At 39.7% G+C, this 15,308-nt stretch overlaps 1 protein-coding gene across 5 annotated transcripts in view; it reads right to left on the reverse strand.

Moving 5' to 3' along the window:
* USP48 (ubiquitin specific peptidase 48) overlaps positions 1-15,308 on the reverse strand; it is a 65,718-nt gene that overhangs the window by 25,703 nt on the left and 24,707 nt on the right. For 2 of the 5 annotated variants that reach the window (XM_070404298.1, XM_070404293.1), the window contains 6 exons: positions 14,376-14,504; positions 13,085-13,234; positions 8,898-9,095; positions 6,480-6,594; positions 5,363-5,493; positions 2,788-2,859 (listed from right to left, as the gene is read on the reverse strand). In XM_070404298.1, coding sequence (XP_070260399.1) covers positions 2,788-2,859; positions 5,363-5,493; positions 6,480-6,594; positions 8,898-9,095; positions 13,085-13,234; positions 14,376-14,504 — 795 coding nt within the window. The remainder of the gene's footprint in view (positions 1-2,787; positions 2,860-5,362; positions 5,494-6,479; positions 6,595-8,897; positions 9,096-13,084; positions 13,235-14,375; positions 14,505-15,308) is intronic. The other 3 variants (XM_070404296.1, XM_070404297.1, XM_070404295.1) reach the window with 3 other exon arrangements.

Genomic DNA, 15,308 nt, shown 5'->3' on the forward strand with positions numbered 1-15,308 from the left:
ATACTGACTTCTCAGCATTGTTTTATAAACGAGTTAATCCAACATGTGTATAAACATTCAGTACATGCCCACTATCATCTCACTACTGCTTGTATTCAGTACCACCATCACCAGCACCATCACAATCCAGGAACAAATCTATGTATATAAAAGGCTAATGCACTGCCTGACAGTCCAACCAGTCGCTATGATGCTCACTGACCACCAGGGGGCAGACGCTCAACGCAGGAGCTGCCGAACTGCAGTGACTTAGCAGCGGCGGTTCTCGGGTGACACACCCCAAAATCAGAGGGGAGGAGCCCAATTCCTCATGGGGCCGCACAATTCCACCTCCGCCCAAGGGGTATGTTGTTGCTGGGGCACTATCGGCCCTGAATCTGGTTTATTGCACACTTGCGTTTCTGTTCCACACCCTGTATAACAGCAACTTTGCAGAGTACCCTCTCACACTCCGAAAATCCTCGGGGGATGGACAGCAGGTTTTGACCCGATCCCAGCAGGCCAGGCCAAGGGACCCCACCTGCCGGAGGGACCCTGCTCACTCTGCAGACACTAGCAGACCACTGGAGGTTGGCTCCAGGGCATGTCTGGCCCATCCCGCCGGCCACCTTCTAATTAATTTCCTTTCAATGTGCACAAATGGCGTGCACTGGGTCACTAGTTTTAATATAAACCTAATGAGTCAAGTGGGTTTCTAAGGTCCACTGTCCTACACTTGAAAAACCTGATCTCATAGACACGGTACATGGACAAGTGATGTCCACAAAAACAGTAGTTGAGAACTAATCTTTAAAAAGTACATCAAGAAAAGGCCAACAAGTCCCAGATCAAGCTAAAGAACTAAAAAACAGCTCGAGCACGATTTCTGCTGAGGAGTGCAGCACACGTCCTGAAATCACACTCAGCTCTGCCAGGCTTTCTAATCAAAACTGTAATAAGAAATGACAAGATGAGACAGGAGGTGGGAAGACCAAGCAAAAGTCAGTGGGCGAAGGAATGAGATGACAATCTGAGTTCTGGCACTGTTTCAACCGTGGGACAGATCACAGATCAAGCATTCCTCAACTCTCAAAAGGAAGGCACTCATCCTGGGTCCACATCTATGCTGTGAAGGTAAAATAAGAGATGACAGAAAGTGTTTCCATAAAAACTCATCTACTTTTGGCCATTTACTCCGCCTCCTATTTATTTATTCAATCTGTCTACCACCCAGGAGGCCACATCTCTCACATTTGTGCTCCTGCTGTGACTCCAAGCGTAATAAGGAGGACAAGCTGGGCAGCAGGCGATGGGATGAGGAGAGATGGGCTTGGGATGCAGAGACCTGAATCCAAGTCCCAGGATGACCCCCCTCATCACCTAGTAGTGTGGTTAGTAAATGAGAATGCCACTTAGCTAGCAAGCTAAAGCGCAGTGAGACAATATCCAGACCAGCATGCAAGGACCATTCAGGGGAGAATTATTGCCACTGTCATCAAGGACCCTCGATATAAAAGGGCTGGAGTGCACGACGGTGTGAGACATTACGTATTGGTTCATAATGAACCAATGAAGTAAGAACTAAAATCAGGAATTTATTAGGACCAACAAGCATTCTGAGATTGGGCAATACATTAGCACACAACAAGAAATACACATGCCTTGGCCGATGTGGCTCAGTTGGTTGGGCGTTGACCGGTGTACCAAAAGGTTGACACTCAGTAGGGGACAGGCAGGAGGCAGCTATTCAATGTTGTGCTCTTACATGGATATTTCTCTCTCCCTCTCCAAAAGAGAAAGAAAGAAATGCGCAGATGTGGATTAGTAGAATAAACCAAGTTTTTAAAAAGGGGTGAGGGGTCCTTACAGAGTAGAAGGCTTTGAGAAGCAGAGACCCACTTGACTTCCACAGTGCTAACAGAATGGATAATCATGTCTCATATATAAAGAATCCCTTGCAGAAAATTACTTATTAATAGTGAGCACTAACTAGGACCAAACAAGAAATATATAAACAAATAAACAGGAGTAAGTGTCTAAGAAACTAAACCAAAATACCCCTAATAATAATAATCCTATATATTAAAACCCTAATATGCAAATTGATCGAACAGTGGAACGACTGGTTGCTTTGATGCACACTGACCACTAGGGTGCAGACACTCAACACAGGAGCTGCCCCCAGGTAGTCAGTGCGCTCCCACAGGGAGAGCGCCGCTCAGCCAGAAGCTGGGCACAGTGGCGGTGGCGGCGGGAGCCTCTTCTGCCTCCACAGCAGCGCTAAAGAACAGCAAGCTGAGCAGTAAGGATCTGCGAACAGGCAGGTGGTAAGTAGCCAGAGGTCCGGGCTGTGAGAGGGCGCATGCGGGGCTGAGAGCCCCCTCCCCCTCCCAGTGCACCAATTTCGTGTACCAGGCCTCTAGTAAGAAATATATGAAAGCTGTTCTCAAAGTGTTCAAACTGGACAAAGACAGTCATGGGAAATAACTGGAAGTCTTTCCTTCCACTCAGATAGCCCTTCAAGGAGACAAGTGACAAAAAGTTTCTTCTCCACTAAATATAGGAAAAATCCTATTTTTTTTTTTTTTGCAAGGATAAGAAAAGGTGTGCAAGGCATTGGCCTGAAACCGGGTCATAGAATCTAACAGTTAAGAAGGGTGTGAGAATAGAAACATCAGAATCAAGTAGTTTAGAAAAACCATGGCTGCCGTATTAGGGCCTAATTCCTAAGAGAAAGTACAAAACCGTTAACAAAGTATTTACAATATGCTCAAGTCTGACAACAGAAGATTTATGCTTCTAGCTTACCATGTGGACACAGAATGTCTTCATTAAAATTTAATTCCTCCTCTTCTTCTTTTCTTTCTTCCTTTGATTCGTCTAATCAAAAGAAACACAGAGAGTAACCTGCTCTGGCTGTTGTATTTAAAGGTCAAAGTAGCAGAGATAATACTCTGCACAATTTTGAACAAAGAAAACTTTTAGACGTTCTAAAAATTTGACCCAAGTAATTCCTACACAGTTCTGCTAAGAAGTGTTATATTTCTTTCTTTAAAAGGAAAGAATATCTGAATAGCAGTTTTACTTTTTAAAGAATTAGATTATGTAAGAAAGTGTGCTTCTTTTTTTTTCAAATTGAAAAATAATTTACATATCCTTCCATTAATTCTAGTCAAGGTGTTCAGAACTGTGTCATAAACCAAGTTAATAATCTACATGTCATGTCATTCTCTTATTTTAAAGGTTGAACAGAAAACTTTAGAGGCCAATGAAATAAAAACCTAACCTTTAACGTCAAACACATATAATAAGAACTTTGCTTTTCCTGTTAACATTTCTCTCCCAGTATCTACTTTTCTTACTTGCCCACGCTGTATCATCAACTTTTAGTTGTGTATACCAGGAACATGATCAAATAAGAGAAGTCTTGAGTATCAGATCAGAATGGCTATCATATGCATGGGTTTTCCAAGTTAAGAACACAATACATTTTTAATATAATTAATACATAAAGAAAAAGAATATTTTGCTAAACATTGAAAAGTTCAAGTAGAGAAACGAGCAAAGGAAGGACATGATCAGGTAACTCTGGCATCTGTCATACACACAAATAACACCTCAAATATATGACGAGGGTCGATCTCAGTGATGGTTTTGAAAGATATAAGCTTTGACACTGCTAGTCATTTTTCATATATATATGTCTGGAAAAAATGGATGTGACTGATGTACTCTTTATATTGATGAAGGCATGAGGAAATAATTTCTAGAGGAAATTTACCACTGTGTGTCAGTTTATAGCAATTATATATGGAAGATAATTCGCTGGTCCAGAAATTTCTACAAATTCATTTGAACTTCAAATTTAAGTGTTAAAAATCATAGTTTCAAACTAATAATGGCTTTGGTGTTTTTATTTTCTCAAAAGGGTAGTGACAGGAGAGATCCACACCAAGCAAAATTGAATGATACAATATGGTTGAATGCAGAAAATGCACGGTATTCCAGTGAAATGGTTAAGAATATTTAAATGATAAAAATACATGTATGTAAATAATATTTGATGAGAAGATTAAATGAAATAATTGCTTATGGATCACTAATTTACCTCTCAATTAGTAAACTGATCAAACCTCTAGTTTCCATTTTAAATCTAAAAATAGTTCCTATGCCTTAATTTCCCTTGATATCTTATAAAATATTGGCTATAACATTAAGTTTAGTGGTTTACTTAGACCAGTGGTCAGCAAACCACGGCTCTCGAGCCACATGCGGCCCTTTGGCCCCTTGAGTGTGGCTCTTCCACAAAATACCACATGCAGACGCGCACGTACAGTGCGAAGTTGACTTAAAACTTTAAGTAAAGCCCAGCCGGGTGTGGCTCAGTGGTAGAGCGTCGACCTAGGAACCAAGAGGTCACCAGTTCGATTCCCGGTCAGGGCATATGCCCAGGTTGCGGGCTTGATCCCCAGTGGGGGGCGTGCAGGAGGCAGCCAATCAATGATTCTCTCTCATCACTGATGTTTCTATCTCTCTCTCCCTCTCCCTTCCTCTCTGAAATCAATAAAAATATATTTTTTAAAAAAAAACTTTAAGTAAAGTTTATTAAGTTAATTTTAGGGAACGTTGTGGAGTGAAAGAAGATGTAGTGTCGAGGATTGAGAAAGGTATGTTGAGATGGTTTGGACATATAGAGAGGATGAACGAAAAGAGATAGACGAAACAAGTATACAAGACGAGTGTGGATGGGAGAGTTGGAAGGGGTCGACCTCAGCGATCGTACCTCAATCAGATTGAAGACGTTTTTAGCAAAGGCCAGCTTAGGAATACCCTATTTAAGTTAATAACAATGTACCTACCTATATAGTTTAAGTTTAAAAAATTTGGCTCTCAAAAGAAATTTCAATCGCTGTACTGCTGATATTTGGCTCTGTTGACTAATGAGTTTGCCGACCACTGACTTAGACTAACATAATTTCCTATTTGAAAGCATAGCTTCAAAAAAAAAAAAAAAAAAGCTCAGAAAACGTTATAAGCAAAAAGCTGTCCAAAAGCTGCCTTCTCACCCAAAGCACAAGCTCTTCTTCTTGAAGAAGGCAGCCTGTACGTGTGGCCGATAACCCACCACCAAAACGCCGAGCTCACAGCACACTCTGCAACTTGCAGCAGCCTCCCTTTCTGAGCTGCTGAACCTGTGACCCTTGCTCAATTTCATTAGCTGAAACATTTTTCATTTGTTATGAGGCATTTTTTTTAGAGGTTTAGGTTAATAAAAATTTTCTTTAAAATTACATGGATGGGGATAAAACCAATTTTACTAAAAACAAATGTTTACAATTTGGTGGTAGAATTCCCAACCATAGACACAAGTTTTAGAAGGTACCTTTATTCAAGGTGTTGCCATTCATTTTTCCATTGCTTTGGTCTGCGTCACCATCTTGCTCATCTAGCTGTTCAAGAGCCAGCTGGCGCCAGCTGCGCAAGGATGATTTTCCCACCCAAAAGCCATCACTGCTGAGGAGCAGAGAGAGGGTGAAATCATGCATGTCACGTTTCCTCACATCCTTGCCTCCCTTTTTTTCCTTGTAAAGGCCACAACTAAAATGAATCTCAAATATTCAAAGTCTGCTGTTATGTACAATTTCTCTAACCCACTTCTTCATTTAGGCCATTTTTACTCCTTACTACTGAACTGCAGGTACTGTTCCTATCCTAAATCTTACCCTGCTTCTCCTAACCCTCATTTACATTCATGCCGATCACATCAATCAACTGGCTGCTTCCTTTCACTTGATTACTATTCACAATTACATACAGCTGTGCCTCTAAGTATACACAGACGCACTCACATATATATATCCACGTCTACACATAAACACACATTTAAGCTGTTTGTGGAATGACTAAAAATGGTGAACTAGATTAATCTTTGTTTGGGCAATACACAACTTAAATCAAATCCAGACATAATAAATGCCATCTGCCTCTATTGTATCTGAATCCACAGGTACTATAGGGAATGGGGCTCAAAGAACCCTGGATGTTCTTTTCTTTCTTTCTCAATTGAATTTATTGGGCTAAATGTTTCTGACGAGGATGCTCTGCTAAGGTACCATGTGTTAACACACATATTTCATTCTCTAGATCTAAGGCAAACACCACCAGACCAGACAGGATGTTCTACCATGGCTTTCTGTAATTCCAGGCCAGAACACAGGCTTACACCCCTGCCTTGGTCTGACCAAGCCCCAGGTCCACATCTCTGCCTCTATCTTTCTAAGGATGGAATACTGTCGCAAAGCCTGTGTGACTCAGCTATCTATATCTTTACCACACTGGCAATCACTGCAAAATTTAATCTGGCTCTGCCATGCACATCATCACACTTCTTTCTTCAAAAAAATCCAATTCCCTCTTATCTAAAAATAATCAGCTACCTAGTTAGTACTTCTTAATTATTTTTTCTTAGTTTATTATAAACAATATACGTTGGAACATACCCCTTTATTGTTGTTTTTAGCAGATTAGTAACAGTTTTATAATCTTCATTTAGTTGGTTCTTCAGACGCAACATACGACAGCGTTCTACTACACACTCCTTACACAGGGCTTTCACTAGGGCCAGAGAGAATGAAAGAAAATAGTTTATTCACATACAGATTTCCTGTTAGGAAAATGCTTTCACCATTTCACAAAACACAAAATTCTAAACCGAAGTCACAAATTTTGACAACATAGCAAATTGATATGTATCACCCTAGCTGGTTTGGCTCAGTGGATAGAACACGTCAGCCTGTGGACTCAAGGATCCCAGATTCAATCCCCAGTGGGGGGGCTTGCAGGAGGCAGCCAATGATTCTCTCTCATCACTGATGTTTCTCTCTCTCCCTCTCCCTTCTTCTCTGAAATCAATAAAAATATTTTATTTAAAAGGCAGTGGTTTCCAAACATTAAAAAAAAAAAAACAACTACAGCAGAAGATGCAGGTTTAGAAGATAGATGATTTCAATTTTTAAAATACTGAATTTAACCCACTCTATCCAAAATGTTTACATTTCTTTATGACATCAGTATTTTTAATGGTAGTGAAATATTCTACCATCTTTTTTCTATCTCTCTCCCTCTCCCTTCTCTGAAATCAATAAAAATATATTTTTTAAAAAATTGATATATATCCTAAATTATTTTGTAATGTTAATATCAAGATAGTAACACTGTTCAAAGAGATAAAATGCTATATGTCAAAAGTATCTGTACCATGAAATGCAAAGATTACAGGGTTTAGATGCAAATTTCACAAGACCCTAATCAAATAATGGTGGGATGGGGAGTCAATGCATCTGACAACCATAAATGTAATGTTAATCGTTTAAGAGCTTCATGTGAACACTTCAAAGCACAGAACACGAAAAGGAAAACAAAAAGCAAGGCCTGCTTTAAAGCACAGTGCCAGGAATCATATGAAATTTGATTCTTTGGAAGATCATCCCATTGCTGTTTATTGATTGTGAATCAAAAACATAAATTTAGAAAACTCCAGATGTGTACAAGACCTGGATCATATACTTAAGTGCCAGTTTTTATGCAGTAAGTGGTACATGATCAGAAAATAGCACTTATTTTAGGGAAAAAGAGGATGATGGTTTCGTTTATTGGACTCATCAATAGCTTGGGTAGGGGGTTGGGGACTGTTGCCAGTTAAAAAGAAATGTTATGAGGAGAGGTAACCAGAACCAAATAGATTATGGGTACTATGTGGTTTCTTATACAGCTCTATATTCAGGGTAGAATCACACAGATTCCATTCATAAGCTAAGTAACAATCTGCAGATCTCATACTGTTAAAAGTCACTGTAGCAGGGAGGCATAAGATCTATAATCAACTAGACCAGGCTTCAAGTACTTTGATTTAAAAATATATATATTTACTATTTTTTTAGAGACAGAAACATCAATTTCTTTTTTTATATATAATTTTTATTGCTTGAAGTATTACAAAGAGTATTACATATGTCTCCTTTTTTCCCCCCCCTTGACATTCCCCCGGCCCCTACCCCCCAGTGTCTTGTGTCCATTGGTTATTCTTATATGCATGCATTTAAGTCCTTTGGTTGATCTCTTAATCCGCCCCCAAACCCTCCTCAGGCTTCCCACTGTAGTTTGACAGTCTGTTCAATGTTGCTCTGCCTCTGCATCTACCCCTGTTCATCAGTCTATACTGGTCCCCATTATCTGTCCCGACCTCACAGGGGCCGTCAGAAACATCAATTACTTATTCCATTTATTATATGCATTCATTGGTTGATTCTTGAATGTACCCTGACCAGGGATCAAACCCATACCCTAGGATCTGTGGTCGGCAAACCGCGGCTCGCGAGCCACATGCGGCTCTTTGGCCCCTTGAGTGTGGCTCTTCCACAAAATACCAAATGCGGACATGCACGTACAGTGCAACTGAAACTTCGTGGCCCATGTGCAGAAGTCAGTATTTTGTGGAAGAGCCACACTCAAGGGGCCAAAGACTCGCATGTGGCTCACGAGCCATGGTTTGCCGAGCCACAGTTTGCTGACCACTGCCCTAGGTGCATCAGGTGATGCTCCAAATGACCTACTCAGCCAGGGCTCAAGTACTTTGAAGAGTAATGTATAAAGCAACAAAATACTACCAGATTGATTTTCTCAAAAGTATCCTATTCTGTCTGCTTTGAAAAAAGAAAAAAAAACGCAATGAGCAGTACCAGTTTCCTAACATTGTAAATATACCATGTATAACGCTACTTCTACTTTATTTAGCAAATCCTTCTTGCGGTGTAAGGAACATTTGGTCTGGCTTAGTTTGGGTCCAATGATCATAAAGATCACATGATGAGGACCTACAGCATCCATCTTTTTGAAGTAGAGAAGACATCGGAAATTACCAGTTAGCCTCGGTCCTCCTCCGTATCTACTGTAGAAAACGTCAGCTGCATATTCAGATATTCTCTTCATGATCGATATTTTATCAGGATGCAGCTTGTCATGGGAACAAAGGCAGGCGTGGTTATCGATCGGCTTGGTAGGTGTCGACTCATCCAACCACTTCTGCAACCACTCGAGAGAGACGAACTCATAGGGCTCTGAGGAAGAGAGCAAGGGAAAGAGCCTATGTATTTTTACAGCTTTTAAACTAAGTGATACATTCATTTTTCTCAAATGACAATGCAAACTCTGTCCAAAATTAGAATCAGAAGAATCATTGTTGAGGGGGAAATGTTTGGTAACTATGACACAGAGCTCCATTTAACTACCCTATCCTTCCCTACCCTTCCCTTGGTTTCAAGGAGCTGTGTGAGAGGCCGCGCGTGACAGGGGCGAGTCTGCTCAGTGCCTAGGAGATCGGCTGGTATTATTAACCACATTCTACAAAGGAGGCATCCGCAGAGAGAAGTGTCTTGCTTGATAGCACAGCAGAGCTTTGATCAGGACACCGTGATTGTTGACAAGCCGCTCCACGCTGGCTCGCAAATCACATAACCTTATCCCCTACTGTTCATTCCATAAAACCCTTTTCACCAATCCTTTTCATCAATACAGAATATACATCTGAAAAAGCACGACTGAGTTCTAAGTCAGAGATTAACCCCATCAGTTATAACTGCACTTTAAGAGCCTGTTTCAACCACTGAGCTTTTCTTCATCCAAGATAATATGGGTATATGGATGAAAAGGCAACTGATTTCCCCACCCAACCCATAGCATGACCTATTCATTACATTTGTTTCAAGAAAATAAGCGATTTTAAACAAATTCCAGGATGAGATAGACTAGAATTGAATTTCAATTTGAAGTAGTAAAAATTAAGACAAAACCAAACACCTCAACATGAGTTTTAATTTGGGAAAATAAGAGTGCCTGAGTTCCCTATAAGCCAAAATTAAAGGTAAAGGGCCAGCTTTGATTACTTACAAAGATCTCCAGTGAGTCCAAGCATAAAACATAGAAGAAAACATACAGAGGTTGAATTTATATATTTGTATTATGTACTACTTCTGATGAGATCTGAGGGATGGACAGTTCACCTCAAAGCCCATTTTGAGCAACTGTATACTTCTCTTGAGTTACAAATCTAGAAAACTAACTCCCATCTTAGGTTTAGTATAAAACATTTCAAGGTTTACAAAAACAAAATTCAGAATTTTTGAATGTCTTGTTTGTGCTAAAACTGTACTGATCAGCTCAGACGCAGCTGCAGAGGAAGAGCAGGTGACTACAAGCTGAGACCAAGGTCTAATCCAAGTTCTGCCAAGAAACTGAACTTGAGCAAGTCACTTAAACTCTATGCTTCAAGTCTTTTATTTGTAAAATGAAGGTAATAATACCTGCCTTCTACCTACCTCACAGGGATGTTGTTGAATATAAAAGATAAGATATGTGAAGCATTTTGAGCTTTTTGGAAGAAAAGAGATACAGAAAAGTTAATTATACATTCACACAATATATTAAAGAGGAGACCTTAAGATTTAGTAGAGGTAACATGGCCATGGCATTTCACAACATATAATGATATGGTTAATGAAATTTAAAATACCTCTCATTGTTATTTGCCACTTATCAAGTTTAACTTGGCAGGGATAGAGTTAAGAAAGCAAAATCCCTTTCTAAGAAAGGAAAATCAAAGTCTTAGCAGGTCTGACCTTTTCCCAAATATAGTCACATCAATTAAAATTTAGTAATCTTAAGGCTATCAAAGGAGGGAAAACAGGATTGCGACACAGAGCAACATTCAAGAAGGATTCACCAGGTGTTCCTGTTTGCCCCACAGCTGGGGAAGGGTAAGTGCAGGACAATACCTGCTGTTTCCAAGCGAAAAAAAATAAGGATCTTGACCTTTATAAGAAATCTAGGGAAACTAAAAGAGCAAAAAGCATTCCTTGCCAGGGGGTGTCTGCTGGATCCAAGGCCCAGAGTGACTCTACCCTGGCCCATACAATAGCAATGGACTCAAGGGCAGTTAGTTCAAGACAACATTTTCCAATTCCCTACCAGAGTGAACTTCCCAGTGAAGCTTCTTCCTGTTTGGGTTCAATGCACTACATGAAGATTAGAAAAATCACGTGTGGTTTATAGTAAGGAACAGAGTGGAGACTGGGCCTGTAATTCTGGTGTAATTCCATAGTCCCTGGGTGTGCAGATTTTGGGCGCCAGTTTCAGTGTGCTGGGAAACCCATGGGAGGCTGTGACTGTGGTCACAGAGCCTTTTCTTTCCATTTTCCATCCCATCACATTAGAGTTGGATCAATCTCTGCCCAGAGGTTCCCCGACAGTCAAGGTCTAGCATACGTCTTCATGGTTAGGTTAGAGTCCGCGTGGGGACCGCTTTTTACACCACAAATGTTTCTGCCCGAAAGGCTCCTGGCAGGTTCTCAAAGATGTTCTCTACTTCTGTGATTCGTAAACTACCTAAGCGTTGCCTTCCAGAGGCATGGGTAAGCCAACTCGCCAAATGGCAACTTTCTTTAATGATCAATCTGGAGATAATACACTATAAAATCTCAGCATGTGACAACCCAGCAAAGCTATGTTAAAACATTTAACAAAGGGAAATGCACATTTGGGTTCAAAGTTATAATATTTTAATGCCTGGATTTTGAACAAAGTATTTTCTTTTGGAACATTATGAAGTCTAGAAAGATTGAGTCATCAAAAATATTTTTAAAACTTTGTCTACAGATAATTTAAGATGATTACAGCACAGTCCTTAAAGACGGAATGAAAATGGCCAGGAGAAGCACAAGCATGTGCTGACTAGACACATAACATCTTTGGACCATGCAGATTTAAAGAGTGGTTCCAAAGAGCATTTTCCTTCAGACTCCGTAAATCCCTTTCTCTTGTCCAATGAATGATGAAAACGGAATAAAGTTCAAAAAATTGATTCCCAGTTCCGAACTCCTATGACTGAACTGACAACTTTGAATCATATGTTCATTTCCAAATCATTTCCAAGAAAATTAAGGTCAGTTTAATTCTTTAGGACAATCCCAACCCTTGGAACAGAATGACAGTAATAGGTTACAAAGAAAGCTCAGAATCAAATCATTTAGAAAGAACTTTTAAGCCCTGGCCGGTGTGGCTCAGTTGGTTGGAGCGTCGTCCAGTACACTGAAGATTTCGGGTTCAATTCCCGATCAGGGCACATACCTATGTTGCAGGTTTGATCATCAGTCAGGACCTATAGGCGAGGCAACCAATCCATGTTTTTCTCTCTCTCTTCTTTCTCCTCTCTCTAAAATCAATGAACATATCCTCTGATCAGGATTTAAAAATAAAGAACTTTTAAGAGGTATTTCTCCAGATTTAGCCATTTATATTCATCTTTTGTTTAAAGTTGTAACAGTAATGGAAAATTAAGATTATAAAAAAGACAAAACCCATAAGTACAATTATGCTTGAGTATTTATGCTCTAAAATTAGGATTAAATTGCCTCTTCTTTAAGTAGAAATTGGGTTTAGAGGAATTCATGTCTATGAAAGGACTAAGACAACATATTATTACAAATGGCATACCAGCTTTAAAAAGTTGAGGTTTCCTTTTTGAGGCATTAGGTAAACTTACAGTAGAGGGATGAGCTGGATTATGTACGACAATTCTTAAGAAATTAAAGGTCAGCAGAATGCTTTCCTATTCTTAACATAATATTTGATATTAAATTTCAAATTAATCCTAAGAAATAGTACTCATATAAAAGAATGCCTGTTAAATACTGCGAGGGTACAAAATATACAAGGAAACCAAATAGCTGAGCTGCCTCCATTGTAACCCAATCCAATTTTTCCTTAAGGACAAGTTAATATCTCACAAAATAGGAATATTTTGTCTTATATGAAGAGTGCAGACCTAAACATTAGAATTAAGAGCTTCCCATTTTTAAAAGTACATGATAATGAAAATTATATGAAATGCTACACATCAAGTTATTGCTGGTTTGCATGGCAATTTTAGAATATATAAGGCTGGCATTAGTGAATTCTAAGACAGGGAAGGGAAAAGTTAGTTCATACACATTTGTGAACATAAAACAAGGCACTCAATGGCAACAGTGCTGTCCCAGAATGTCTTACAGACCAGCTCCAGCAGGTAACCTTTGGTACAGCTCCTTAACCTCTTCGTGCTTTGCTTTGCCTTTGTCCACACTTTGCTTACGCATCTCGGCCATCTCAATACACCACTCTTCAAACTTGGAATTATCCCGATCTACCAGCTCTTGAAGAAAGGCTATTCAAAACAGAAAGAAAAAACAAAACCACTTTATCCTATTTTCAGACACTGAACCATGCTGGTCTCTAAATCATATCAAATATGTCATGCTGGCTCATATTTTGGTGGCAGCTTCCTACTATGGTCTCCTTTTCGGATAGAGACCCCTAAACTGAAAGCAAAAGTGAAACCAAAGACAGACACTAGAGTGCGAGTCTCCACCTGCCTATCCATGACATTACAGCCAACCAGAACCATCAAATGGCTCAGAAACACCACTTCAAGATACATGCTACTGCCCTGGCCAGTGTGGCTCAGTTGGGTGTCGTCCTGTGCACCGAAAGGTTGCCAGTTCGAATTCCAGTCAGGGCACATACCCAGGTTTTTGGTTCAATCCCCAGTCGGGTTCATCTGGGAGAAAGCGATGTTATTCTCTGATATCAATGCTTCTCTCTCTCCCCGTTCCTCTCTCTCTAAAAACAACAAAAACATATTTTCTAAAAATTAAAAAACACACACACACACACACACACACACATACATGGTGCTGCAGAGCACAGAACAGTATTAGATAAAATGGCAACGAAAGAACGCAACAGGCCAGTAGCAACTTCTTTTTTGAAATCTAGAAAATACTTAAAAATAAAACCAATTGCTCTTTATAAAATGTGTTTTTATTGGCTTCAGAGAGGAAGGGAGATGGACAGAGAGAAACATCAATGGTGAGATAGAATCATTGATCTGCTGCTTCCTGCATGCCCCACACTGGGGATCAAGCCAGCAACCCAGGCATGTGCCCTGACCGGGAATCAAACCATTACCTCCAGGTTCATAGGTCAACGCTCAACCACTGAGCCACGCCAGCCAGGCCCAAACTGCTCCTTAAATACTCCTGGATTACTTATTGGATTTTTAGAAATTGCTTTTTTTTTTTTTTGTGGGGGTTAGGGAGGTTCAATGGAATAGTTCCGTTAAAGGCTCCCTTATTTTAAAAACTCACTACTTTAAAGCAAATTTGTGATGATTATATCTACTTTCACGAATGTTTACAATATGCAATCAACCTATATTAATAACAAAAACAATCTGTTCTTGTCATTGACCTTTCAGCATGGTATTCTAAAATATTTGCCTTAGACAATCTTGGGAAGTTGCTTACCTGGTACCTGAACAGATGTATTGGGCTTTTCTTGAGTTTGAAGTCTATAAACCAACATGTATGCATTTCGAGAGCAGTGAGTTCCTTTGCCACACTTCGGTTTACGTGTCTGGGACTTAGAAGGTTCTGCTGAGGTAGGGAAATCAAAAGATGATTAAATTAGAATGCCTAGTTTGTTTTTTCTTTCATGGGGGTGGGATGGACTTAAAAATAATTCCTACAATATATGATCAAGAAACTTATACATGGATCTAAAACATTAAAATGCAACACAAATTTAAGCAGGCTCTATAGATGCTTGAATCTTTAAAAAAGTCTCCTCCCCCTCCCCCTACTGCCTTGCCTGCCATATTCCATTCTCAGAAAATGTTAAGTACTGTTTTTCATGAGAACATACCTAGAACAATAAAAGTACTACTACTCGAGTTTTATTTTAATATTGGTCTTAAATTATAAAAATAAATCCAGACTTAATTCAATATCCCAAAGAAATAAAATTCACACACACACACACTCAAGACACTCAAATGAGCAAAAATAATAAAATAATCAGTAGAAACACTAAATGTTCTACCTGACCTATAAATACCTACTATTCTTGTAATAGAGTGTTTGCTATTTTTAAATCACAAGAATAGTCAGCACATGGAGATCTGTAGAAAGATTGCCCACATTCCTTGAAAGCCAGCAAAGCCAGCCAACGGCCATGCCCCTCCCTGATTCCTTGGAAAAGTGGTTCTGATCCATTACAAAAGGACAGTGGCAAGGAGACACATGCTTATTCCCGTTCCTTTTCCCTTATTTAGATCCCAGGTCAAACCTCACCCCTAAATGGCAAATATGGTAAGAAAGTCATGAAAACCTCAGCCAAGATGGCTCCTACCAGAAGAACCATGCACTCCTTCAGGGAATAATGGGTATTTTGGCCTAAGA

This window comes from Myotis yumanensis, unplaced genomic scaffold, assembly GCF_028538775.1.
Source record: "Myotis yumanensis isolate MYYU_CA2020_CCGP unplaced genomic scaffold, mMyoYum1.0.hap1 SCAF_2, whole genome shotgun sequence".
Classification (NCBI taxonomy): domain Eukaryota; kingdom Metazoa; phylum Chordata; class Mammalia; order Chiroptera; family Vespertilionidae; genus Myotis; species Myotis yumanensis.